Source organism: Corvus moneduloides, chromosome 4, assembly GCF_009650955.1.
Source record: "Corvus moneduloides isolate bCorMon1 chromosome 4, bCorMon1.pri, whole genome shotgun sequence".
NCBI classification, from domain to species: Eukaryota; Metazoa; Chordata; class Aves; order Passeriformes; family Corvidae; genus Corvus; species Corvus moneduloides.
Genome location: NC_045479.1, coordinates 4,916,292 through 4,944,259, shown reverse-complemented (window position 1 = coordinate 4,944,259; position 27,968 = coordinate 4,916,292). Strand labels below are relative to the sequence as shown.

At 42.3% G+C, this 27,968-nt stretch overlaps 1 protein-coding gene across 7 annotated transcripts in view; it reads right to left on the bottom strand.

Annotated features, from left to right (window-relative positions):
- Positions 1 to 27,968, bottom strand: part of MICAL3 (microtubule associated monooxygenase, calponin and LIM domain containing 3) — a 163,057-nt gene that overhangs the window by 7,145 nt on the left and 127,944 nt on the right. For 2 of the 7 annotated variants that reach the window (XM_032107223.1, XM_032107229.1), the window contains 11 exons: positions 26,754 to 26,858; positions 26,025 to 26,159; positions 25,529 to 25,620; positions 22,143 to 24,012; positions 21,139 to 21,233; positions 19,273 to 19,320; positions 17,378 to 17,428; positions 15,680 to 15,787; positions 14,863 to 14,956; positions 9,960 to 10,010; positions 1,322 to 1,387 (listed from right to left, as the gene is read on the bottom strand). In XM_032107223.1, the coding sequence (XP_031963114.1) occupies positions 1,322 to 1,387; positions 9,960 to 10,010; positions 14,863 to 14,956; positions 15,680 to 15,787; positions 17,378 to 17,428; positions 19,273 to 19,320; positions 21,139 to 21,233; positions 22,143 to 24,012; positions 25,529 to 25,620; positions 26,025 to 26,159; positions 26,754 to 26,858 (2,715 nt within the window). The remainder of the gene's footprint in view (positions 1 to 1,321; positions 1,388 to 9,959; positions 10,011 to 14,862; positions 14,957 to 15,679; positions 15,788 to 17,377; positions 17,429 to 19,272; positions 19,321 to 21,138; positions 21,234 to 22,142; positions 24,013 to 25,528; positions 25,621 to 26,024; positions 26,160 to 26,753; positions 26,859 to 27,968) is intronic. The other 5 variants (XM_032107224.1, XM_032107228.1, XM_032107225.1 and 2 more) reach the window with 4 other exon arrangements.

Genomic DNA, 27,968 nt, shown 5'->3' with positions numbered 1-27,968 from the left:
GCTTGCACTGCACGTAACCTAGGCATCCCAAGGTAACTAACATCCCTGTCTCTGGTATTATGGATACATGATCTCTACATCAAGAACAAAAACTCTCACATAGCCCAGCTAATGCTCAAATAATCAAGCAGCAAGCTTACTATTCAAACTCTATGACACAGACACATCACAAATACCACATTAATGGCGACTTAATTCCGACCCGTGCCCTGCCTCATCCTCAGCATGTCAGAGAAGCGCTGCCCTGGAGCTACACAACGGAGAGCCTACAACTCCTAGGAAGCTGCAGCTTGGGCTGCCTTTCACCTGCCTTTGCAAAGGTGTCATACCAGCCCCTTGGGGAATACCAGACCTGGCTGTACCACCCTAAGAGCCCCCGGCTCCGTGGACTTTATACCAGTGTGTTGCTCAGTTCCAAGCATTCCTTTCTGAGCATCTCTGCACAATATGCCCACGTGGCGACAGGAGAGGGAGACTGTACATGCAGATGTCCAGTGCTGTGGCGCCATGAAAACACTGGGAAGTCTCCCCTTCCTTTCCGATGCCAGGATGTATAGAAAACAAATGCCTCTAAGATAAAGCCAAAAACACAACGCTACTGACCTATGGAATACGTAAGTATATTTAAACAGCCAATGAGTAGAGGAAAAATGGGAGGATTGGAAAGGGAGCACTGACAACTGATGTGAGGGAGCACCATGGAAAGCAGATAAGTGGTTAGCAAAATTACACCATGAACACACAAACAACCCCTTCCCCATGCCTTGGCAATGGAAACTCTACAGCAAACTCCATTTGGGATAGTTAAAGAATGCACTCAGCAAGACAGATGAGGGAAAACTAGTCTTACTTAAGGTCTGTTGGTTTTTAAAGTTCAAGGATGCTTTTCAAATCAGTCCTTATAAAGACACAGTATTCCTTTAATCCCTATAGGCTAATTAAAAGGCCATATTTAAGGAAACAGATTGTAATCCCTTATCCCAACTTCCAAACATCTTTCAGGAGGAATAGAGAAATTGAAGCCACCAAATGAAAATAGAAACTTTTGAGTGTGACATTTCTGGTCCCAGAGCTGCTGCCCATTGTCCCTCCCAGTCACTGCACCTTCTCTTGCACAGCTGGGACTAGCAAAAGGGATACTGTACCTTTAACAACTTGCCACAGGCTCAGAGAAGCTGGTTACCAGGTAGCTACAGACAAGGTTGGTTTGGGGACACAGCAAGAAAAAAGGCTGGGGGCCTTGTGGTCACTAGCTGGCTAGTGCTGCTATGACAACCCAGCTGTGGTCAGGGAGGACACGGGGTGTGTGAGGTTACGTTACCTTCATGGGCACAGCAAGGGCAGAAGGAGAGAGGTCTACGACGTGGTGTCCCGGCATTGGGCTCAACTTCAATAGGACCAAACGAGGAAGAGGAAGAGGCAGGAGAGGAAGAGGAAGTTGGAAGTGGAACGGAAGAGGAGGAAAGGGGTGAAATAAAAGACAAGCAAAGGACAAAAAGCATAAGAGTGAGAAAGAAAGGAAACACAAGAAGAAAAGAAAAGAAAAAATACAAGAAATGGAGAAGCAGAAACAAGGGACACAGTCTACAGATGAATAATGTCCCTAATAAGCACAGATAACAGGTAAGAGGTAGACTGAGGTACTGGTGAACTCTTACTGAGCTGTACAAATACCAGGCAGGAGGTTACTGTTACTGCACTTTTCCTAAGGAACAGTTTTCAGTTGCAAGGTCTTTAATCGTGACCCAGAAGTCAGGATGAGTCAGACACGTATTTAACTTTTGCTGATAAATGTCAGATTTCAAGCAGGGTTACAGTAAGTCTCACCTGCATGCATAAGACACCAGCTGTAAGCAGCCACCCTACCTTAAAGCTCTATCAGGACCATGCTCTTATCACCGTGGCAGCATCCACTGATGGTAAAAGTGTCCTTTATAACGGAATAGAATGTCTTCAGACAGGGAACATCACAGGGAGAATCTGATTACCGTGGAACCAGCCTGCCAGGATCTGCTGTGCCAAGTATGGTGAGTACACATGTACCCCACTGGATTCTTGTCCTTAGAGGGGAAAAGGCTTTTACACCTATAAAGTGATTCACATCAGGGTCTGCAGGGGCAGTGACCGAGTGAGGACTTTGCAGAGTTAAACCAGTAAATTTAAAGCTCTCCCTTGATGTTTTCATTCCACAAAGCATTTTAAAGCTTACAAGTCCTGTTAGTATTGGTGACTTACTGAATCTTAATCATCTTTTCCATCAGCCATTGAAGGACAAACATTTCTCATCTCTCAAAAGGTTCAGCTGTTTTAACACCAAGAACTTGCTTTTCAGCTGTACTTAACATTACAGAGATAAACAGTAGGCAGTAACCAATGTCACTAATAGTTACAGGAGAACATGCACCAGGGAGATGATGAACTCTGAAATGTCAGAGCTACCAGAGTGGAACACTTACTGGGCTCAGGGCACAGCTGCATTTATAAAAAGGAGGCATTTCTGTCTTGGGAAAAGGCATAAACTCCACAACAACAGTATGATAAGAATAACACTCATTTTGGAGAAGTCAGCAGAGTTTGACGTTTGTGGTTCAGAGAAAGCTCTACACAATTAGAGTACCAGTGAACTGGGAAGGCTTTAGAAGGGACCATCACAGAACTAGACCAGCACATGGAGGACACACTGGAGCTAGAGGGAGAGCACACCAGCTTCAGAGCCCGTGACTGAGCAGCATGGCTTTCTCAGAAGAAGAAACCTCTGCACTGGAAGCAGGAAGGGGCAACATTAGGAGAGGTGCCACAGATGGCCATAGGGCAGTTACAAATGAAGCATTGTACCAACAATAGTTGAGACAGTACCAGAAGATAAATTACAGTTGTTCTGAATTTTCCAATTTCTTCATTTAAAATAGAAAAATACTAAGGATTTTTTTCCTACAACTGCCATTTCACAGAGACCAGGTTACAAAAGCAAAAACAAACAAGAAAAACCCCAGACCACAAAGTTATGGTGAAGAATATGCTTCCACACAAAGCAGAGCTTTTAGTGCATGTGTTAAGCATTTTTTATTTCCCATCCTATCTTATTCCAAATTAATTCTTCTGTATAAGCTTTAATACTCTAACTTGGTCTAACCACTATTTTGAAGGTGGTTGGGAGATGGAGATTTAACTGTACAGAAAAATCTGCTTCTTTCAGGGTTTGGGATTTCATTCAGAACTGGGGTTTGACAAATTTCAAGCCATGGACATAGAGACTTGGTGAGGAACTTCCAGTTTTCCGTATTTGAGCTGAAAATAAATACCCAGTATGTGAAAATGTCATTCATCTAATTGTAAAATGGCCACAAACTACTAGCTTTTGTCATCAGTGAGCAAGTGGTCTGATACTAGGAGAGGATCCCATCCTTGATCTCCAGTAAAAAGCCCCAGGGATTACACAGCACCTGACTAATATGGAGCTCACTCCCCACAACTGTATTTTCCTCCCTTGCTCTTAGTTATCTTCCCACTTCTGTCTAAAGAAAATCTGTCCTTGAATCAAGTTACAAAGTCCATGGTATCTACACTAGTCCTGCTACTAGAAAAGTCAACATGTTTTTTTAGTAAGATAATAAACATAACCTTTGCAACTAAGATCCTTTGCAGCTACTCTAGATGTAAATTACAGTTAATTACATCAGTGAATACAGGTAATGATCATTACAATTACTTTGGAAACAACTGCTGTCTAAAACAGGATGATCAGCAAGGCTTTAGAAAGTGTTCCTTATGTATTGGAGGTTCTTAACAGCAAGAACAAAGTGCAACCTGAAAACTTACTTCCCATGGTTCTCCTAACCTTATTTCATGGCTTAGTGCTCCAAAAGCTATTACCAATCCTACAGTAAATAGTATTATTATAGTGTTGTTTAGAGAAGAGAAATCACCACCTCCTAGTCTCATTAAATTATAAATAGGATCATCACTGCAAGACAATTTTTCTGGATGTGGTGCCAGGGCCAGAGAGGAAAAAACCCACTCGTTGTGCAAATTAAAAAAAACTCAACAAACCTAACCCCCTTCCTGTTTAAGTCTCCTTCACCACCAATATACTGACACAGGTCTTCATCCACAACAAAAAAGAGTGCTGCTGGCAGCAGCAACACCTGCTGATGCAGTTTGTTTGGAATGAGCTGAAGGGCAAGAGAAGAACCATTTCTGTGACAATTCCCTTCTTAGGTTCCCCCTTATGCTGCCAGCAAGTCTAAGGTGTGGCTATAGCTTCTGGAGAGAAAATTACCATTTTTCCTCACCAGAGGGATAGAGCTGCCAACAGACTGTGTTAGTCACGAGCTGCTCCCTTTTAATGCCACAGGCCAGCTCTTCTTGTGTGTGGCAGCAGAGCTCAGCAGTCCAAGCTGCCGGCAAGCTGGAGCATGGTTTGGAGGCAGGAGCTGCAGCTCGTTAAGGAAAGGAGCATGCCCCAGTTCCTGAGCACACTGAACAGTCTTGAGAGGCAGAAGCTCTGCCTTGCACATCCCATCTATAAAGTGACTGCAATTACCTTGCTTCTGTGTAAAAAAGCCAAAAGAATGACCTTGTTTGTCACAGTACTCTTGAGAGATTGCAAACTTTGCTACAGTTGTGGAAACCAAGAGCCAGGTCAAGAATAAATACCATAGCTTCAAAAGCCTCTTCAAAACAAGGACCAGAAATTGTATTGCCACTATGAAAATACACCTTCATTTTCACTGTACACTGCTCTTTGTTACAGAAGCTACACTGGACTGTTGCATTCTTTTCTAATCTTTATTTACCTGTTGATTAAAGAGCAATTCTTCTTGGTTTTGTCCTTTTCCTCTCTCACTCCATATTACTTCTTCACAATCAGAAGCACAGTGGTCAAAATGATCGATCAGAGGGAAGAGAGCACAGCACAAAGTTTGGGGTGGCAGACCCCATTATCCCCAGCTACAGCTCACACTGATCCCCTTCACTGTTTGCCCCTGTTTTTTGATATGACAGCTGTGATGATTTCTAAGAAGTGGTGAATCATTTCAAGTTAAATTTACTTGAACAGATATACCACAGACCAAGTGGTATCACAACCTTGGCAAGCTTTGCATCCAAAGATTTTGATTTCTATACTGTTGACTAATCATGGTGGTTTGGAAAACAGCAACACTGGCCAGGAAATCCAGCTCTGAGGCCAGTCTCAGTTCTACTGAATCGTTGTGTGGCACTTGCCCTCACAAGCTAAAAGCGTGACACTTTGGAAACTTACTCTACTAACAAACTTCATCCCTCACTTATCAGGAATACTAAAAGCTCTAATTTTAAAATCACTGCTTAAAATATGGATCAGTCCAAAAGAGATCAGTAAGTCAAACTGCACTGATCATAGTAAATGTCCTCTTTTCCACCCTTAAAAAAAATCAGGTTATGGTCAGAAACCCAAGTACTGAAAAATAAAGCATTCCGACTTTACTGTTTGGTGAAGTTGTTCAACAGCAGCATTGTTAAAAACCAAGGATTCAGAAAGCCAACTCTTGGAGAATAGCATCCACAGAACTGCAGGTTGAGAGCAAGGATTCTGACAAATATCCCACAAGCACATCACTCAGCACGTCTGACTGAACAGTTTATTAAATCTGGGTCAAACTCAATATCCTCTAAAAAGCACAACCACTAGAAGAAACCTGGGGAAAACTCACAGACTGCATGGATTGTCATGCAAACTGAACCACTTTTATTTATCCAGCAGAAGGGGGTGGGGGAAGGCAGGGAAGGGAAGGAAAAAAATAGGGAAAGCAATAGTTGGAGCAGAACACACACACAAATGACTCCACAGAAGTCTTCTGCTCCTACTAGACCTTGAGGCACTTCGAAATGCAATCAGAATGAATACAGTCCTGCACTGACCCTGTCTCCCAAGACTGTTGTCTTGGTGTGCAGAAAGAAGCAGGTAAATGGCAATTGCCTAACAAGTACTGGTACTTAACAAGTTCTGCTTATCAAGTGCTCTTTCCTGCTCAAAATTCACAGCAAAGAAAACATGCTACCAATTCAAAAACAGGTGCAGACTGCGAAAACAGTATTTGTCTTACAACTCCACTCCCCTTCCAGGAGAGCTGTGTTTGCCAATCACAAGAAATAGGACGGATCCCTCTTGAATATATCAGACTCCAGCCTTGCAGAGTCAGACCTGCAGGACTTTAAAGGACGTAGTAAGCTCAAATATTTTAAAAACGTTAATAAAAAGTGAAGTTGTTGTAGAATGTGCTTTAAACAGAGTACAAAGATTTTTAAAAACCCAAACAATTGCACTTCCCTGCCCTGTTTACCTGATGTTCGTAAGGCTCTTGTCAAGAAGGGAGAACATGAGTCTGAAATCAACACTATCAAATGGACCAGCTCTCTTCCCTACATCCTTCTTGCCTCTCTTGGCATACCCCTGCCAAGAACAAAGCAAGATGGGAGTGTGTGGCTGTTTACTTAATGATTCCCTGTTGGGTGCAAGGAAAAGGAAGCTGCTCACTTGAATGAAGAGGAAATAACGGAGGTACTTTCCAGAGGCAGACAAGGAGCAAACTGGGACAAGGAGTCAGTGGGTTGGGAGGCTGGGACTAAGGAGGCAAGGTGACTAATGGAGAACAAACAAAGGAGAGGGGAAAAAAGGGGAAGGGGTGAAAGGAGAAGGCAGACTTGAGAAGAGGGCAGGACCTAACATTTTCCAGACAAATAATGCTGGGCAGAAGAGGGAGCAGAGCCCAAAAAATTTTTGGAAGAAGTCCAAAGGCTGGGATTTAGACTGTGGAGACTGTGTCAGTGGGAAGACCAGAGCAGGAGTAGCTAGTGGAGAGGAATAGGAGGTCTGAGGGGTAGAATTCTAGGATTTCTTTGTCAAGATTAAAATTAAATGCCTGAGAAGGAGAAACTGGGACTGAGAATGACAGTGGAAGTGGGGTAAGGAGCTCTGGATGAAGTAAGACAGGATCAGGACAAGGACTGTCTGAAAAGAAGGAATAAAAGGACAAAGAGTATATATCCACCAGACCACTGCAATCTTCCACTGTCTGGCTCAGAATCCATATTTTCAAGTCTCACTATTCCACAGCTGCCAACAAACAGCTATAAAATCACTGATTGTGTCCCCTTTCCTCTCCATAAGGATCTACAGAGAAGATGACAACCTAGTGTTGCTACCAGTTATTCCATAAGGACATGAGACCGCTGTCTGTGGTGGATCCGAAGGTTTTTAATCTGTTGATATATCAACATAATATAAAGTCTTCATTTCAGTTGACTTTGCAACTTTTGCAATGTTCTTTTAACAACACCATGCACACAATATACACACAGGAATAATTACTCAGAATTGAAATGCGACCATCTGTAGCGTGAAATGAAACATCTGCGTTACAGCAACGGTACAAAACATTTCAGAACAGGAAGAGAGGATTATGACATCTGAGCAGAGCAAGGGAGCTAGTTAAGTCAGCAATCTGTAATCCTACACAATGCAAGTTGACCAGGATGGCAGAAGTTACCGCTCTCCTTGCAGAAGTTGTTGCGCAATCTGTAACAACTAAATATTACCAGTTTACAGATAACTTTCCCAAGTACTTTGCAAGTTTTGTTAATCTTCTAGGACAGCATGACTAGAGTCATGCCCATGCCTCAGAGACACGGGTTGCCAATAGAATCCAAGCTGCTTGCAGTGCTCAGCAGGACCTCCAGGGATTTTAATGGCACTCCACCCAGATGCACATCCTGCACAGACATGTTAATCTCGAAGCTGAGCTCTGTATCTGCTGCTTGAGGTGACAAGTATCACCACAGCAATGTATCCGTTCTGGCAAAAGTGTTCTGGCAGCCCCAAAAGCAAATATAAAGCAAATTACAGAGGCAATAAAATAATACTATAAAGCCACGTACTCCAGGCTATACTGGCTCACTGCATTTAAAGGGATACTGCCCGACATAGTTTTTTAAAATTTGTTTTGAAAACAGTATTTTTGAGGTGACCAGAAATTTGATAGAGTTTTAAGATGTACCAACTGTTTTTAAAAACACGTGAATATTGACTCTTGACTGTTGGAAGCCCAAGTGACTGAGTCACCATATGAATAAAAGCAGCCTGTTCAAAAATGACCACTCTGAGGTGACTGAGCTCAGAGAAACAGAAAAAGCAAACACGCAGAGAGATAAACAGTGAATTCCATTTCCAATTAAGATTTTTCTGCAACACAACAATTTTTTGAAGTGACAGTGTCCCTTTAAGTGAAGATTATTTTGCTTTTCTTAAAGCCACTATTAGTGATTTGGATGGGATCGCTGTCTCTAAAGAGGCATTAGGAGCAGAGGCAGGAGGAGGGAGAGGTGTAGTAGAGATAGCATTAAATAGGGATAAGGGTCTGTTAAGTGTAATTCAGCATCAACCCTTTTACAGCTCCTACTCTATGCACATATGGGTATGGGCCAGCCCTGGTGGATAAAACCATGAAGAGGGTTTCAAAGTCTCTCTGCAGGAGATACCCCAGGAAAGAATGCCAGAGGGACTGAACAATGAGTGAAGCACAGGGCTAGCAGAGGACTATCACATCAAAATTAGCACAGGGGAACTGGGCAACAAATTAGGTTGACTAAGAAGGAAAGTTTTCCATTCTGAAACTTGCACTTGGGTGGATATTCTTAACTCAGGTGGATGTTCTTCAATAAAAGTCTATTGTGCCATGAGTAATTCACAACAGATAGGTACAGGTAGATATTATGTGGGACAACCTCCCTGGAGCAGGAGAAAAAAAATGGCAGTTAAAAACCCGGGAAAGATTGTGTTTGAAGGATCAAATGCAGAACACAATGAAATCAGGGAAGACTTCCAGTGATGTGTCTTGGATCAGGCCTAGAGAGTGTGGATCTCTCCCTCTGCAGAGCTGGTCTGCAGTGCAGTCCCTCAAAAAAACACAACTTAGAATGAGCAAGTTCATACTCTGAAAGAAACTAAACGAGACCCTCAGATAACAAGGCAACTGAACAGAGTTTGCTTTCTCCTGGACCTGCTGACAGACAGATGTGTTCACTTCATAAGAACAGATTTTGGGTGGTTAAACTAGCAAAGGAAATTTTAATTTTCAAAATAGGCAAATGCTAAACAAAAGTTAATCACCTACTAAGGGACTCGGGAAGTAACATTAATTAAAGCAAAGGCAGAACCATGGTATAGAGCGATGACCAGATTCGCAAGTGAAAATGAGAACTAAACACTGTAATGTGTGTTTAGCACTAAATGGGGTATTAAAGCAATAGCATAGCAAGCAGCTTAATAGCTGTGTAATGATGCAAACCGGACTGCTTGGAAACTAACAGCAGATTCCAGCAAAAATGACTGGAATTCTTAACAGCAGATTCTTTTCTAACCTTATAGTAAGACAAAACAAGAAAGAAGATATCTGTCATCTGCAAGTGTTTTCAAAGTCCCTTGAGGGAGCATTTTCATTTTGTTAGATCAACAACACACTCTGGCTTTTTTGGAAGGAAAAAAATGATCCTCAGAAGGGCAAGACGGAGGCAATAGCATGACTAATCCTTGACAGTGCTGTTTGCTCTTGCTGTCCCCCTTAAAATTCTTTCCTAAAGAAAATTTCAGTGATAAGTTGTACGTTTCAAAGGAGAAGCAAAAAACCAGAATGACCTTCCACTGCTAACTGGGAAGGTGGCTGGAGTGAAAACAGTAAGCGAATTTTGAAAAAAAAAAAAATCAGCACTGTGAAAAATAGAAGAGGGAGCCTTACACATGGTTTGTGGAACATGCCAGGATCTCCTCCTCCTGAGCTGGAAAAGGGGTTCTGCTATCATCAGTCATGTGCAAGGGCTGTTTCTTCTTGTTTGTGAGCCAAGGATGGGAGAAGTAGGTGAAGGGAGGGGTGGGGAGGAGTGTCAGCAGGGTTAGTGTCAGCAGGAGGTTCAGCCATACATACCACCCAGATGCAAGTCGATGAGGTCACTGTAATAAGACTCTCCCCAATAGTCTACAACAAGGAATTGGTGAAGACAGAGTTATTGAGTCAGATACCCACCCTAGCCCCATACAATCAAAGCAATATATGAGAGAGACATAGAAACAAAAAAAAGGGCAAACAGGAGACAGGCAGCTACACGTGGGCACACACATATATACAAACACTATACGTCTGTCTTTCTCTGTAGATATACATATATGTACACACACACACAAATATATCACAAACATATATATTGGGAAGATGAAGAGAAAATTTCCAGCAGGCAGGCAAGGACTCCCGAGGGGAAAAATCAAGAAGTTTACACAGAGACACTTCACCTATTTGTGTTTGCAGCAGTACCTGTCACTGATGTCTCTCCTGTTCTTGCTGAGAAAAGCAGAATTAATCCCGTTGCTTTGGAGCTGAGCAATATGTCAGAAGGAAACAGTGTAATTTCTTAGGACAGCTACAGGAAAGGCGTAAGGGTTGATTTCTTGGAGGTGGGTGAGTGGAGGATGGTGTATGGCACACAGGTGGAAGGCACTGAGTGAGTGCCCACATGAATGGCAAACACTCAGGCGTAGGAAGATGGGATTGTGTGCTCCTGCTAATGCAGTCTCTGTGCCAGGCAAGAACTGCACAGCAGCTTTCAGGACAGAGATGTGCATTTCCACAGCTGCTAGAGACAAGTGCACCATGAGTCTAGCACTGTGGAACATTTCGTTGGGAGGAGACAGATGGAAACACTGAGAGCAATATTTCTCACTGCATAGGATTCATTTGATGTAAAGAGGGGGCTCTTAAACTTTTCAGTATTGATCTGACAGTAGATGTTTTCCAAGCTCTTAAAAACAACTGTCAAGGTTTATGCTAAAGGGAATAAAAGAAAGGTTCTGGAAATTTCTGATTTGACATCTCTTTAAGTTAATAATTGAAAAAAAGAAAAATTCACAGAGGAAATTAAAGTCATTAGCATGTCCAAACAGGCGAATGCACTATAATACAAAGTACTGTTGCATTAGTAATATTATATTACATTAATTAACTCATCCAAGGTGTCTCTTGGGACACCACAAAAAACTGAGAAAATTCTTCACTGAGATCCTACTTTACCACTGTAGTGAAATACCATGGTGCAATAGGAAGGGGGGAGGGAGGGAAGGAAAACAAGGAATGACAGTAGCTTAGGCCACCTGTGTATGACAAACTTGCCCCTGGAACAGAGCTTACACTGCCACTTGAAATAGAGTTTACCCTCCTAATCATTCATTCTTGCTATGAATGCAACTATCAAAGGCTGAGATTTTCAAAGATAATCACAGAGAACATATTAAGGCAATTAAGTAATCATAGGTTGTGAGATTTTCTGAATCAGAAATGAAATGTTAGACTGAGCATTCAGCTTTTGAAAGAATAAAAGACCAACTGTGCCATGCCTGAGGCTGAGCTAATTTTAAAAAGGAAAAGACAAGGAGGTGGCCAACAAGGTACAATTATTTTGTCAGAATTAAAGTTGATGGTGACATCCAAAACATTTCTGAGTTTGATTAGTTGAAGAGCAAGTACCACCCTGTAAGTATTCCAACTTCACAAACAGCAGATAATGTGTGAAATTCCTGGAAAGAATATTGAGCTGCCTCTATCTATTGCTAGGATCTAAAGCTATAACCTCTCAGGAAGACAGCAGGGCATCACTGTGAAGAATTTATTGAGAGTCTTCTCAGTGTAAGTTACTTGCCAGTAACATATTAAGGATGATGCAAAGTGGATAGAAAGTAGAAACAAAACTATTCTAAGTAAAGAAATTTTTATCTAGAGAACTGGTTTTGTTCTTACCAGTCAAACTGAAAAACCCTTTTTTTCTACAAATGGAAAGTGGTCCAGAGCTGAGAGATCTGAGGAATTAAAGTTAGTGGAAGACCTCTACAAAAGAAAAATTTGCAATTCTTTACAGACAGGAAAGATGACTAAAGCAATATGCTAGAAGATGATAAACTACATAGAGAAGTAGTTCAGATGGTCTTGTCTGTCTTTTTCTGTAACAGAAAAAGAAAAGAATCATTGCAAGTTACAGAATTGTGTTTCCTCTGCCTGGATTTTTAAGTAGTAAGAAACTACCATTAACATTACCCAAACCTCATATTTAAATGCTAACCAATAAGTGATTTTTTCTTTCCCTACAGGGAGGGAACCTAAAAAACCCACTCATTATGGAGCCTAATACATTGTCCCTGAACAGTTAATACTGGCTGCTGTCTATGGAAAAGCCATTATTTTGATGCTGTACTGCAATCCTTCTCTATTTATGTGGACAAACTAAGTGCACAGCAGACATACCTCGCAAGCTCCCCCATTTTTTCTCCTTGTACAACCTCATAAAGAGATTTTTTTTTTTTTTTTGGATGGCAACACCACTTTACACACTGCATTTCCCTTTTTGAACTTTTGTTTTCATGGTTTCATTAGGGGAGAGACTGATCAGAGACAAGAGCAGGACTCCTCACCTTTACACAGCAGCCCTTGCTGAATGTAGTGGTCACCGTTAGGTCACAATGCAGATGACAGAAAAATGATGCTTCCCTCTCGAATAATTAGTGGATATTGCAGGCAGAAATTAACTGTATTTAAGGAATGTGATGCCACAGATCTCAAAAAGAAGGAATTCAGTTACTTTATTGCAAACATATGTAAAATGTCTGGAAAAGAGAAAGCTGAGGGGAAACCTTATTGCTCTCTAAACCTCTGGAAAGGAGGTTGTAGCCAGATGGGGGTCAGTCTCTTCTCCCAGGTAACAAGCAACACAACAAGAGGAAATGGCCTACAGTTGTACCAGGGCAGGTTTAGATTGGATATTAGGAAACACTTCTTCATGGAAAGGTTTGTCAAGCCCTGCAACAGGTTGCCCAGGGCAGGAGTGGAGTCCCCACCCTGCAGGTATTTAAAAGAGGTGTGGATGTGGCATTTTAGGAACGTGGTTTAGTGGTGGGCTTGGCAGTGTTGGGTTCATGGTTGGACTCATGACCTTAAAGTTCTTTTCCAACCTAAATGATTCTATGGCCATGCAAGAGTACCTGAAGGGGTGAAGCACGGAATTGATTTATAATCTTGTGTTTCAGTCAACACAGATTAGAATATGGTTGGGGTTTTTTTTCCACCCCAACGAATGTGTTTCTGGCTGATCTCCTGAAATAAGGGGAAGAGTTGAGGATGGTAAATTCTTTATGCCAGAGTTAAGCTTCTGCAAAGATAATGTATGACCTGTTGATAGAAACATTTAGCAAGAGCAAGGCACACCCTAGAGACTTCCTGAAGAAAAGATCCCTTTTGCAAAGCAGGACCCACAATTTCACAGCTCTGCTAGGAAATTCACAAATACACAAGCTCATCTCAGACTTCTTCCATTTGGGAGAGCTGGGAGTGAGAAGCTATTTTTCCAAAGGTTTAATTCTGCAGTCTCCCATTATACTATCTTACTCTTGGTGATATTCTGTCCTCTCTGAATGTGCTCTAGGCATTTTGTGATTCTTCAGTGAGAAAACTCTATCATGAATAATATTTTCTCAGCTGCTAAGATTTTCCACTTGTGCTGGTATGTCTTACATGAAAGTCATTCAGCAGCTCAATAATCAAGATGGACTTCCAGATGAAAAGAAGGAAAATGAAAAGAACCATCAGAAACAATGGAGGTGGGTTTAGTAAGTGCAGTAACTGGCAGGCCAGAGAACAGAGTGGGGCCACACAGGAACACACAGCATAAAGAAGGAGGCAGCTCCGCAAACACAGGGGTTTGCACAAGGCTATTTTTTTGATCCCACAAATGAAAAAGCCTGATCATAAACATATTGAAGTCCTCAAGATTGTTCTTCACACCTGTAGTGCCTATTTGCTTTGGTAAGCACTCAGTCCTGCTTCTTTGGCACACCCTTACAGAGCACCAGACATACCTAATTCTGGCTGAGTAGTAATTGGCAGGAAGTCACAACTTACTTTTTCTCGGGTGCACCCTCACTGCTTAACCAAGCTCCATTTTCAGAGGCGTAGATGTGGCTCTTCAAGCAACAAGCAAACATTTTCCAAACACTTGTTCCACTCTTGCCATTTCTGAACTCTGCCCCTTGTAATCAGGTACATAATCCTGGCCTTGTCAGGTACACGCACACTGCATTTGCCTGTTGGATATTTGACTCCTTGCAAATTGAGGATTTTTTTTCCAAATCATTATACTACTATCAGCATTATCTGAACCAGGTATTCCTCCACTCGTATGCTTGCCAGATCAGATGATACTCATTTAATTTAAGTACACACAACATTTCTCCAGCAGCTTGACATGGATACCTTTCAGGACACGTGTGCATTTCTGCTCTGCACAACTTTGTCAGAAGTAGCCAGTGTGATGGGCTGTGCAGTGAGGAAGATGTTCTGTGATGGTCCCTTTTAAGGACACTACCTTGATAATCCAACACAATAGAGAAAGCACACACAGTTTCACAATTATTTCCTTAACAGGCAAACAGGGTTGTCTTACTGTGACAACTTTGTGTGAATGGTGGCTAGGAAACCTCTGCAATTTTCTAGCTGTAGGATCCAGTGGTATGCAGAAACAGTCAGCCATTATTAGTAGCTGGAGAATTACCTCCTACACCTCAAATAAAGGTAAGTGAACTAAGTCTCTGCCAACAGGGAAGCTGCAGAATTAGAAGAAACATAGGAAAAACAAGGCCTCAAAAAGAGAGCAGAAAAGGGAGAACGGATTCACACTGGGCTCAGTCTCTAGGCTATAATGGTCCAATGGCCTCTAAAATCCAAACAGCTATGGATTACTGCACAAGCACTTGATAAGAAAACATGGAAAACCAAACCAAGTTGTGATGGATACCTGCTTCTCCTCGAAGGGCCTTCTCCACAGCAACTCCCCTCTCCTCAAGTTGCCTCTGCTTCTCTTCCACTTGTTCCAACTGCCGCTGGATAATCTGTTCAGAGGAGAATGGAGCAGAACCTCACCAAAGCAATTCTCTTGCTCTATCTGCAGCACACATCCAGCACTAAGAGACTTCAGTCAAATTTGCCTTTTCAAAACCAAGTATTTGTATTCAACAATAATACCCTGCTTCAACAGCAAGCATCACAGATTCTGGTGACAACATACTCCTCACCCTGTTACATCCTAACCCCTAAATTTGCAAACACCTTGATATTCACTCATTTGCTACAACTCCTATCACCTTCCTGAACACTGAACTGAAAGGTGATGCTATTCAGTCAACTGAGCCCCTGCCCTGAGTTTTTGACAAATCCCATCACCTATAGATGATGTTAACAGTTTTCCAGCAGATTCTCTGGTAATTAAAGGTTCATTTGATAACACTTCACCCACCAGCATAAACTAGCAAAGCAATCAATGATAGGTGAAGCTCCATCAGGCATTATCTGTGTATCACTGTTCCTTTCAGTGCATCTCCAGCTATAAAGGTGTTACAGGCATTATTTTTCTCCCTGTAAAACTCTCATGATAGGTTCCTGCCATTCTTCACTTCTCTGTGGCATGACATGAAATTTGAAAGAGGGGGCAGGAGCAGGAACACTCCCGTAGAAAGAGAGGATTCTGTTCTGACACCCTCAGAGGAATGTCAGGATCAGGGTGCTTTCACACAGAGGTGAGTGTGTGCCATGACAAGAGGCTTGTGAGACGCTACCTGAGCTCTGTGTAACCTCTTTAGCTCCTCCTGCTTGGCTTGTCTGCGGGCAGCTTTCTGCACTCGCCGCGTCAGCTTGGCATTCAGCTCCTCTTCTGTGTAGGCCCTCTGAAGGAAGGAAAAACAGCAGCAGATCTTATTTACATGCTCAGAGATATGGGGGCAGGGATGACCATTTTCTCTTCCAAAAATCACAGAAGGGAGGTGTTCTGTCTTTGCCATGGTTGTGTCAAAAGTCAAGCTTCTGTAGGCAAAGGTGTTCACAGTGCAGTGAGCAACAATTTCAGGATCAAATCAGGAGTGAAGAAGCATTTAAGCCAGCTGCAAAGCTGTGATTTTATATAACATCCCACCCCTGCCTTCCACCACTATATGAAACATCTTCCCAAAGATCAAATCAGTTTTTATTCTCAGTAACTTTCATTTCTCAATAAATTTAGCCAAATGGATTTAGATAAATCAGTCAGTACCATAGAGAGGGTTCATCTTGATGGGGTCCCCTTGATTTCATTTCAAAAGAGGATAAAGGCTTGTCTACATGTACAGTGACAGCAGTGTAAGCTAAGAAATTATTATAGGCTAGTGTAGAATATTACACCACCAGAAGCCATCCAAAAGGGGAAAAGCTATGTTTATAGAAATAGAAAGGTATTTACTCTTCTGTCAGTGAAACTAGTTTAAGAATACGTCTTTCTAACACTACTGAAATTTGGTTTACGATCTTACCAGATACATTAGTTGGATATATTGTAGCCTAGAAAGGCTTTCTCTCAAAAAGTTTTGAGAGTGTCAAAAAAACTTCACAACTGCACTAAGTAAACTACAGCGAAGAAAAAGCCTCTTTTCTCATGTACATGTATGTAAGCCTTAAGGGACTGCTGTAAACATGTGTCTTCCACTTCTGGAAGGAGATCTCCTCCGTAGATGGTCAATTTCAAGAACAGAATGTTATGTCAGGCCACCCTGAAATTTGCTTTATCTAGTTATTGTACTGCCACGTTGGTCAGTCTGCCTCTGTTGATGGTTCTCAGTGAACAGAGTTTCAGGCAGGATTACAGTTTAATTAAAAATCCCTCAGGTAGGTCATTGGCAAGCACCATTGTTAAAGCTTCAAGAAGCTCATGCCTTACTCTTTCTTTTTTTAAAGCACAAAATCCACAATTGTACTCAAATCAGAAGGTAAAGTGACAGAGCATGTGGCCTTCCTATCCCCTGTAACACTGTTGTGACTGTAAAGACAAGACAATAAGAATTTCAGAAAGCAGCAACTTCTGCCTTGATTTTAGCTTGATACAGAATTCCACTAAGATTTGAGGGAACCCAGCAATTTTGAAAGCTGCTGATTAAAGTGTGATGATTCCTTTGACCTCACATTCTAAGTATCAAAAAAGAAGAATATGCAAACATATTTAAGTGCCTTGGAAACCAATTTGTTCTGAAGCTCACAGATCATCCACATCACGGTACAGTGGTGCACTGATAAACGCATGCATTCCAACCAGACATTTCGGAGCTTAATGCATTTTTGGGACATATCCTCTACAAAGAACTTGCTGCCCATGTCTGCTAACATCTCAGGCATGCACAGTCAGTGTTGATGTTAGTGCACATGTGATGGGGAGCTATGGATTCAATGGGTTAATGGAGAGGGGGACATGCAATGCAACAATGGCCAGCTAGTGGGAATGGAGACACTACCTTTGACGAGTATGATCTCTTGAATGCCAAGGCGTGTGGTACATAGATCGACTTTAAAGGGGGAATGGTAAAGGGAAAAAAATAAAAAAGAAACGTACAAAATGAAGCAAAATCAGTTCAACATTGAAAACAGATGCACAGTAATAAAACAAAGTGGTTTTTACAAGAAACAAAATTGTGCAAATGCTGAACGTGACCCAGACTGATGAAGCACAATGGAACTTCTGGCTACAAAATCAAGTTTCTAGCACTTTTCTGAAGGCAATTAGTTTTGGCAGCCTCCCTGAAGATACAGTCAACTTGGAAATACCTTTTTCCAGAGGAATTATTTGGCCTTTTTCTGCCCGTATGAGTACAGAATTCCGGCTTAAGATTTGGAATAATGGCTTATTTCTGGAGCATATTTAGTTTGAAGTGGCTCAGCCAACCATGTATTTACTCTGTCACACAACTCTCCACTTACATTCTGATTTACAATCTCTCCTAGGAGTTGTGTTTATTCCATAGTTTTAAATTATCTCTATTTCATAGAAATTATAATTTACATGTAACCAACATCATAAATATTATTCACTGCTTCGTGAACTAAGAAACACCAGATGGGCTCAGAGTGGGTTGTGTCTCCTGCAGTAATGGAATCTCCTTGCCTAAAAGGAGAGCCTCCAAAGATCTTGAGGAGCTAAAATTGGAGGGGGAAAGGAGCAGGAAAAGGAGGGGGAAATCACTACTTTCTCTAGCCAAGGACATTCTATGCTACCCTGTACCGAAATATAAGGCAAGTAAAGCACTTAGCTTTATTTGCTAATAAGAGAGGTAAATTTCCCTTCATGTCATGAAGTCCAGAAGGCATTGTGCCACTCTGGGCAAACAGACAGCATTTTGCACTTTCACATTCAATTAACTAAAACCAGTCACAAATGAGAAGCCAGAGAACACCACCAGCACGTTTGCACGCTCCAGGAAAAAGCAAGCTACCTGTGGTGGTAAAACAGATGTGAGCACACCACCACAGCAGTACAGGAACAATGACAAACACACACACAGTGACATACACCTACAAACACAACACCCACGGGGCAGGAATGCTTTACAAGATGCTTCTCTTCAAAGACACCACCTTAAACAACACTGAATTAATTCACTGCTGATCACAAAGAACAGGCTAAACAGAGCAGGCTGTCTGGGAAGCAAGCTCACTACATTAGCAAAAAAGCAGCACGAACAGGATTTCAGTTTGGAGAAGGGGTTCACATAAAAGTTAAGAAGCACACAGTAAGTCAGCTCTCACCCATAATAAGTAGCAGGCAGTTTATAACTTAAAAAATACAACTCCTGCCCCAAATCAGTACAAACCCAGCTTGGTCAGACTCGAAGTTTGGTTACATTTCTTTTGACAACAAGGCATTCCAGTGTTTGCATATATATTCTACATCCTTAGACAGGATGCAACAAAACAAGCTAAGTCGAGTTTTCCCATCCATGTCCTCTAAATAAACACATTCTCAAAACTAGTCTTAAGAAAACTCAGCAGAGGCTGAGTAAATAAACTCTTAATGTAACTCCAGTAACAGCAATTGAGGGAAAATGAGACACTACCCCCATACCCTCGGCAGAGCTTGTGAGATACTTTCAGTATGAGGATTCCAGGCATCTGCCACTGTCACCTACCATCCCCTCCAGTGCTTAGAGATGTGATCTTTCTTTCTGCAAGAGCCATTTTAAATCTAAGTGGCTCAGCATAGAAACAAAATTACCATCAAGGCAGTCCAAAGCCTGCAAACAAGGACATTACTGCATCCTTGCCTCCTCTGGAAGGAGCTCCGAGGGCAGAGCAGTAACTCTAACTCTTATCTGAACCCCAGGTATTGGGTATGTCCTCTGCTGGCCCCAGGTACCTCATTCTTCTGCATCTCTTGGAAAATGCAGAATTTCTCATGAAACGCCTTGAGGGCATGCAAGGGGGAATGGAAGGGGGAGAGAAAAAAGGGAATAAAATAAAAACAGAATAATCTTCCTCTCAGATGAGATCTAGACCAACTAGGGAAAGAGATTAAAAGAGAGATAAGTAAATACAGAAAATTCCTATTTAGTTCATCAATTTCTTCCACCAGCCTTAAATTCATTAGCTATTCTAGTTCATTCTACTACATATACTTAGAAAACATTTCATATGACACTTCAATTTGCAGTACTGCCACACCTTTGCCATCTCAGCCAAGGATTAACTCGGCATCTGAGACCGATTTGTGCACATGGGACGACAGGTTTGAGACAGGAGGAACAGGCCTGTGCCTGTCACATTGCCCTCCCAGATGCTCTCTTCTTCTTGAGCTTTTTTAACATGTGTACCAGGCACCATCAGGAAAGAACAGTGGGAACACAGTTTTCATTTTGGTGTACCAGAAGAGCCTTAGTGTTCTGTGGGGTCAGTACAATCTCTACTTACTCCTCCAAACCTTGTCAATTCTGTCTAGCAGGGCTTAGAGGCTCCCAGGAATGAAAATAGGGTTCTTCATTACTCTGAGCAAACAATTCCTTAAATTATTCCCTTGTTTTTGCTTTAATAGTGACATTCTAAAATTGAATCAAATAGCTGAAAAACAGCTAGCTTTGAAACTTTGCTTTCACCATGTATTTTCCACATAAAAATGTGTGCAATTAAACTAAATCCTTATAATAGATCTTTAGGCCAGTAAGGAGGGTGCACAGTGAGCTCCCTACCCTGGACTTCAGGAGAGCAGACTTTGGCTTCTTCATGGATCTGCTTAGTAGAGTGCCATGGGATAAAGCCCTGGAGAGAGGAGGGGCCCAGGAGAGCTGGTTAATATTCAAGGATTGCCTCCTCCAACCTCAGAAGCAATGCATCCCAACAAACAGGAAGTCAGGCAAAAATGCTGGGAGGTCTGTGTGGATGAACAAGGGGCTCCTGGACAAACTCAAACAGGAAAAGAAGTCTACAGAGGGTAGAAGCAAGGACAGGTAGCCTGGGAGGAATACAGAGAAATTCTCCAAGCAGCCAGGGATCAGGTTAGGACAGCTAAGGCCCTGATAAATTAAATCTGCCCAGGGACATCAATGGCAACAAGGAAAGCTTCTGTAGGTATGTCACTGATAAAGGAATACTAGGGAAAACACAGGCCCTCTCCAGAAGGAAACTGGAAATCTGGTTATCCAAGATATAGAAAAGGCTGAAGTACTCTAACTTTATTGCCTTGATTTTCACCAGCAAGTGGCTCCAGCCACACCATCCCAGTCATAGAAGGGGCTGGGAGAATGAAGAACTGCCCGTGTAGGAGAAAGTCACATTTGAGAACATCTAAGGCATCTGAAGGTGCACAGGTTCTGAAGGAATTGGCAGAGAAAGGGCCTAAGCCACAATCCATCATATTTGAGAAGCTGTGACAGTCGGGTGGAGTTCCCACTGACTGGAAAAGGGGAAACAAAATCCCATTTTTTAAAAGGGGAAAAAGGAATACCCAGGAGACTACACGCCAGTCCGTCTCCTTGCAGTGCCCAGTACACTAATGGGACAGTGAGACAATGGATCCTCCTTATAACAGTAGAGAGTAGCTTGTAATCATGAAAACAAGTGAAACCATCTTATTTTAGATAGGACAGTCAGCAGACTTACAGGAAAACCTGCTCCCTGGGAGAAAGAGTAAAAACAACAACATTAATCACCCAAGTTTCTGATGGGATTCTCTGAGTCTGTGATCTGAACGGTGCTAGATCCATCTAAAAGGCATTTCCCACCTACGTACCTCTCGTTTGGATTTCTGGGAGGAGCGTTCCAGAATATCGTCACTGGAGAGGTCGGAGTCCTCTGAGAAACTCAGGTGCTGACGGAGCTGTAAATCTGCAAAGTCGGGAATAAAAAAGGGAAGTTAGAGAAGTGGTAATGATCCTTTCTGTAAACTCTTCAGAGCTCGGTTGAAGGCTGTTTGAGTACGAAAAATACTCAGTCCTTTCATGTCAGTCTCAAGTTGTTTTGCCTGTGAGGGACCAAAGAAGCCCTGCTCCACAAAATGACCAGCACAAGTATGAGCTTTGTTTTAAGAGAGCATCACTTACTTCAAATGCTGTCAGAAATGGTCATGGTTCTCTCTTTGTACTGTATCAATGCTCTTAGCACAGATACAGCACTTGGAAGGACAGCAGCTGGCTCTATTTTGGCTGTTTGTACAATGCCAGAGAAATGTAACGTGTTCGCTTTCAATCGCATTTAGGGGTAACTTCTTTGCTGTATCCCAAGCTGCCATTAAACATCTCGGCCTGCAACTGGTGGACATGGGAAAGATTTACAGGAGGCTGCAAAATCCCTCCTTCAGAGATCAGCAGACAGCCATCAGATTGCTGAGAACAGGAGTAACGGCATCTCTCAAGTCTTCAACCACCATGGAGCCAGGTGGAAAGAAAGAAAAGAGACCAGCCAAAGGAAACATGAAGATCAGATTTAAAATAGGGATGAAATGCCACAAATCCCAACAAAAAATTGTTTCTCAAATGTAAGGCAGAAAAAAGATGTGCCTTGTACACATTGAGAGTTGAACTCTTAGTTAGGGTTCCATTTTTTTTTCAGTGGATTCTGTCAATACACAGACGCACAAATCCAGTCCCTTGCACTTACCCTGCTCTGCCCGTTTGACACTGGGGAGCAGCAGCATTCAGCAAAGCAGCTGAATGACAAAGCAAACCAAAACTACTTTGAAGGATACTTTGGAAAAGTAGGAAAAGCACACAGTGCAGAGGCACATATCTGTTATACCTGCAGCTGTAATCAATGGAGAGGCCTTGTGCTTGCCAGAATCCACAGTGGCATTACTTGAGGGAGTACTTGGGCAGGATTTCTCATCAGCCTTTTTCTTCTTGTCTTTCTTATAGCCAGAGAAAACAGACTTCCATAACGACCTAGGCTTTGTTGCTTCCTCTGTCCCACCACTAGATTTGTCAGAAAGTCTGCTATCATTTTTGGATTTCTTCTCCTTTTTGTTCTTACGAGGGGAGAAGAGAGAACTTCTTTTCTTACTCTTCCCACTGGAGCCTTCTGAAGAGCTGACAGACCCTTCAGGTCCAGCCATATCAGCAGGAGGAGTGGAGAACTTCTCAGTAGCAGAATTATGTTTTCGTGCGGATCCCTCTGCTAATTTCAAGGCCAAATGCTTTGGAGAGTCATAGAACAGCTCTTTGGTCTTCAAGGGCATGGAAGATGCCTTTCGTGCCCTTGTGGCCCCAGCAGCAGCAGCCATCTCCATATCTTTCATCTTACACAATTGTTTAGCCATGGCATCACGGAGCACCTGGCTCTTGACAGACTTCTCTCTGGCTCTCATTCTTTCTTCAGCAAGCTCCTTGGCCTCCACAGAAATGTCAGGGAACACTCTCTTCTTTTGGTGACCCCCTCCTTCCAGTGAGGGTGGACCACCATTTTCTTTGACCAAGGGCAAAAGATGTGGTTTCTCTGGCCTTGGCCTACTGGTAGGAGGTGTAAAGAACTTCTCGTGAAGGCTTGAGTCCTCTGTTCTGTCATCATACGTGTCCTCCACATCATCAGCGAACGGAATCTCATCCACGCTCTCTGCAAACGACTTCCGCACGTCGTCTCTCTTGGCCGGGGGGGACTCCTTGGCAGGAGGGGCAGGCTCCTGGTGTCGAGGAGCAGGAGGTGTTGATGCTGGTGTTGGAGGTGACCTGGCTTCGACCTCGTTCTGCCAGAGTGCTTGGTACCTCTTTCTACGCAGCGTGGCTGGTTCCTCATTCTGAGGAGGTGGTGGGGGCGGGCTCGATGGAGGAGTCAGCATGGTGGAGTCGGAAGTGTTGAAGCTCTGGCTAGCCATAGTTCTCATGTTAGATGAGCTCTCCTGAAGGCCAAGCCCAGAACTGCTGGATACATCCCCCCGTACTTCACTGGAAATCCTTAGCTCTTTTTCTGATGGAGACTTCGGAGTGAGCAGAGAAATCTGCTCGTTTTCTAACTTGGACAGTCCCTGTCTTCTTGGGGCAGGCTGGGGTTTCACAGGAGGGATCCTTTCATCCCCTGAAATATTCCTGCTATTGAAAGTCTTCTGAGGAGTTGTCTCCAGAGCAGACACAGTGAAGTTACTCTCTGAGCGCTTGTTTCTGTCCACGGGGGTGAGCCCTAAGCTCCTCCGGATTTCAGCACTCTTCATCCAGAACTCTTCCACAAGGCTGCTCCGTTTCAGGGCTTCTTCTGCAGTAGTAGGGCTCCCCAGTTTTTCCACCTCACCATCCTGGCCCCTAAGGGCCAGTTTGGCCAAAGGAGTAGACGTTAAGGCTGGGACAGGTTGGAAACATACTGGAGGCTCCACTGGGGATGGAATGGCTGTTTCAGCAGAAGGCAAAGGCTGGGAACAGATAGGCAGTTGAGGAGACACTGGGGATGAAGCCAGTGCTGGGGCTCCTGGCTGAGACTCTGCTAGTGATGGGGGTGCAATGGCCTCTGGTGATGCAACCGGCTGGGACAACACTGGAGAAGGTGGCACCAAAGGGCTCTTAACTTTCCTGTCTTTGGGAATTTCATCCTTTGGACTTTCCTCAAGAACAAAAGGCTCAGGAAAAAAGCGTGGCTCTGGGGACTTTATTGCACGGCACACTTCGGCCAGGGGATCTTCTACATCCTACAAAAAAATGAAAAAGGGAAATATTAATAGTCACTGGGCACACCAGAATACGTTTCTTTTTTTTTTTTTTTTTTTTTTTTTTGCTTTTAACAAATCTAGAAATAAGGAAACCATCTAAGTATCAAAGTATGAAAAAACCCACGTATGGCATCCCATCAGCAGGCATTGAACATCACTTAGGATTTCTCAACAGTGTGGTGTGCTTTTCTGCCCCATTGTAAACTGTGCTTGGTAGATGACAAGGCAAATTGGATTTTTTGAAGAAAAACCACTAAATTAAAATCCGTAAGTCTATTTCTATCTTTTCTCTCTCTCCCTTTGAATCTCCAACTCTGTGTATTGCGGTGGTCCCTTACCTCTGACAGATTTGATCCAAGTCTCCCCAGCTCCCACTCGTATGGCACTTTGCTGCTGAGGAGCACCTGCTGCCATGTTTTCTCTGTTAAGAGTAAATTAGGCTGCAATTACCTTGTCCCTTAATAAGCTGAGAAATTTTGGTTTTCCTCTCCTGCATCCAGACTGCCCTTTTACTCAAGAGCACAGCTCATTGTTTGACAATTTAACCCTTTGGCAGCAGACTCCTCTGACTGAGTTCTGGTGTTCCAACAGCATCTTCTGCTCCAGTTTTCTTTGGAATGCAGACACACGACCATCAGAGCATAAGCCTCCCCCACTGTGTGTTTGTATGACACATTAAACACACAGGTCTTGAGAACTGCATTTAGGCCTTGTCCTAACATCTGCCTGCTAAACAATAACTGCGTCTGATAGAATCATTAGATGGACATAAAAAACCAAACTTTTTTTTAATGGAAAGTGAATGTTGTCAGCAATTGCTGTCAGCAAACCACACCCAGCCCACTGTAAAAGTGGGTCTATGCCAAAACTCTCCAAGATAATATTTTAGCAATTCCTTAAAAAAAAACCAAAACCCCAAAACATTTGGAAGGGAAAACTTGAATTGAACATTTTAAGGATCATGTACTTCCAGCTCTTAGACACTGCAGTAGACTTGCAAGCTGCCTCCCAGGGCTGCCAATATGACAGTACAACACTGACATGCCTCACATCCTTAAGCTGAGCTATGTTGAACTCTGGAATAAAGAGGTACTGCTTTGGTCACTACTGTAATTTTCAACTACAACTGTACAGAATCTGCTGTTGGTACATAAAAGACAGCCAGACCAGGCTAAACAGGAAACACCTTCCTTATGGCTCCCCTCATTTGTCACATTTCCCTGTTGTTAACTGCTCACTGAAATTAAAATGCCCTGTGTAATTCTTCCTGGGGCTTTGTGGCTGTGATAAAGCCACTACACTCTGAAGATAGGAAAAAAAGATAGTATACGTTATATTTTAAGCCTAAATGAAGTGAGATTTCAAGATCAACATAAATATTAGAGACAGGAAAGAAGGAGAGCCCACTGATGTCAGCCCTCATTAGGTTATCCAACAAACTCTTTCATTGAACTACAGGTGCTAAGTAGAAAATGTCAAAGACTCCCTTTCTTACCTCTGCTTGTTTTGCTTTGGGACTAGCAGCTGGAGACAGAGGAAGAACACTGTCACTAGGGGGCTGGATAGGGATGGATGGCTTGCATGGATCTAGGGAAAGGAAAAATGTTCCAAAAACACGTAAGACCATTAATATTCTACTTTTTTTAAATGTTATACACAGAGAGTAGTGACAAATATCTCGGCTTTTTACAAATTCTGGATGCACATCTGTAACACAGACATAACTTTTTAAATGTCCAAAATAGTACAAGCTTTTTAATGTAACAACTTCTACAAGAAAAAAGAAGTTAGAAGCGCTCTCACATTTTACAAAGCTGTAATTAATGGATTCAGAACATTCTTCTCAAAATGTTAATGCAAGCACAGACCTTGCCACTGAGAATACTGAGATGGTTCAAATCCAAGAGACTCTCTTCTCCTAAACCCCATAACTGTATAGACTATCTCAAATGCAATTAACATCATTCAAGCACTGAAGAGAAAGTGATTACCTTCTGTCACACTGTGAGAAGCACCTTCTGCTTCTTCTTCTTCATCTTCTTCATCCTCAGAGACTTTTAGCTCTGGCCCTTCTACGTGTCCCCGACGTAAGCGAAACTCCGCCTCTGCATCAGACGCGATGTCATCTGACCATGGATGGGTGGGAAAAAACCAAGAGAACCTGGATACAAGTCCATCAGGACATAATATTTCCTATTCATGTGGTGCTAACCACTTTCATAACCTGAACACCTAAATGTTCACTCCTTTCTCGGTGTGACAATTAGTCATTTAAGCAGTAAATGTAAGCAGTAAATGATTGGACTGTTAGTACCAAGAGTTAAACCAGCAACTGAAGTCCTGCCTTATCAGTTCTCTGGAAAATTTTCAGTGTTTTCTGCCATATGCAGTTAATTTTACAATAGCAAGGGAAGGATTCTGATGCAGTATTATGGAACTTTCACAAGTTTAATTCTATTTTTGTTATTCATCAGGATCAGCAGTGAATACAGACACAAGACACGTGGTGAGAGGACATGAGAAATTCATTACATAATCCAGGACACTGAGGTTCTTCTCTTTCTTTTTGTCCCTCACTCCTGGCTGCCTCTCGAATATTTGAAACAAACTCCCACACCTCTAAAAATAAGACCAGGTTTAAGTACCCTCATGCAAAGTGTTCATTGCCAACACAGTTCTGTTCACACAACAGGTTTAAAGGCGGCACAGTGGTACCCTACCATCGTCCAGCTCTGCACCCGTGTCTCCCTCTTCACCTGCCTGCCCTTCTGTGTCTGCAGGCTCTGTGCCCAGCTCATCCTCCACATCATCCTCCTCACATGGAGCTAGAATATATTCAAATATTGAGGAAAAAAAAAGAAAAGAAAACAAACACTACACAGTGAAAACGTTCAATATAGAACTGTACCAACAGTTTATACTGGAGATGTTTATTAATTACTGTCAAAACAAGAAATCCTGACGTGTCACCTGGAGAGACATCTATGGTGAAGTGACACTTGCAGACTCCACCGAATCAAGGAACGCCTGCCCTTGGGGAGTCTCCAAAGGCACTTGCAGTGAAAGCTGCCAGGGCTTTTCTGAGCAACAGATGTTATAAAAAATTAAACAAGAAGGGGACTGGGAGGACCTCAAACCAGAATAAAGGTTACTGTTCTCCCAGGAAGATTTTGGTTTTTTCTTTACCACACCAGAAAATTACCACCACTTGATAGCATGTGTGTATTAGGTCAAAACTGAAACCTCACAATTAACCAGGACTGTTCATCTTGAAACAGGCTTTGAGGGTGTAAGTAAAAGACGGAGTCTAGGTATGGGACTGACCATTATTACACTTGGAAACTGTTTAACTCTGTGCAGCTACAGCAGTCTTTGGTAATAAGGTCTAAGAAAATGCAAATGCTGTACAAGCGACTAGCGCACAAATTGAGATACTTTCAAGTAATTAAAATGACATATATAAAACCTTTTTTCTGTCACAGATCATTAATTGAGATACTTTTAAGTAATTAAAATTACATATTCAAAACTCTTTTTTTCATTTACAGACCACAATTTGATTTGCTGGGTCAAAATAAAGAAGGGACTCTTGAATTTGTAACTCTGAGAACTATGACATCTGACACTACTGCTTGTGACAGGATTTAATTACAGGAGGAGAGACAAGACCAAAGTGTGGTGTATAAATTTCATAATTAAATGATACTTTAAAAAAAACCTGTGCAATGGATGATTTGCTGCCTTTTTTGGGTTTTTTTTGGTTAAACATTTTCATCAAACATAACTTATATATTAAAAAAAGCGAGCACTTCCAGTTTTTGTTTCCACAGTAGCATCAGTGAACTACAATTTTAAAAGTGTGCAGCGAGTTATCAATTCACATTCAACAACATGCAGACATTTAACTCTGTTGTACACCCTGCTGCAAATGTGTA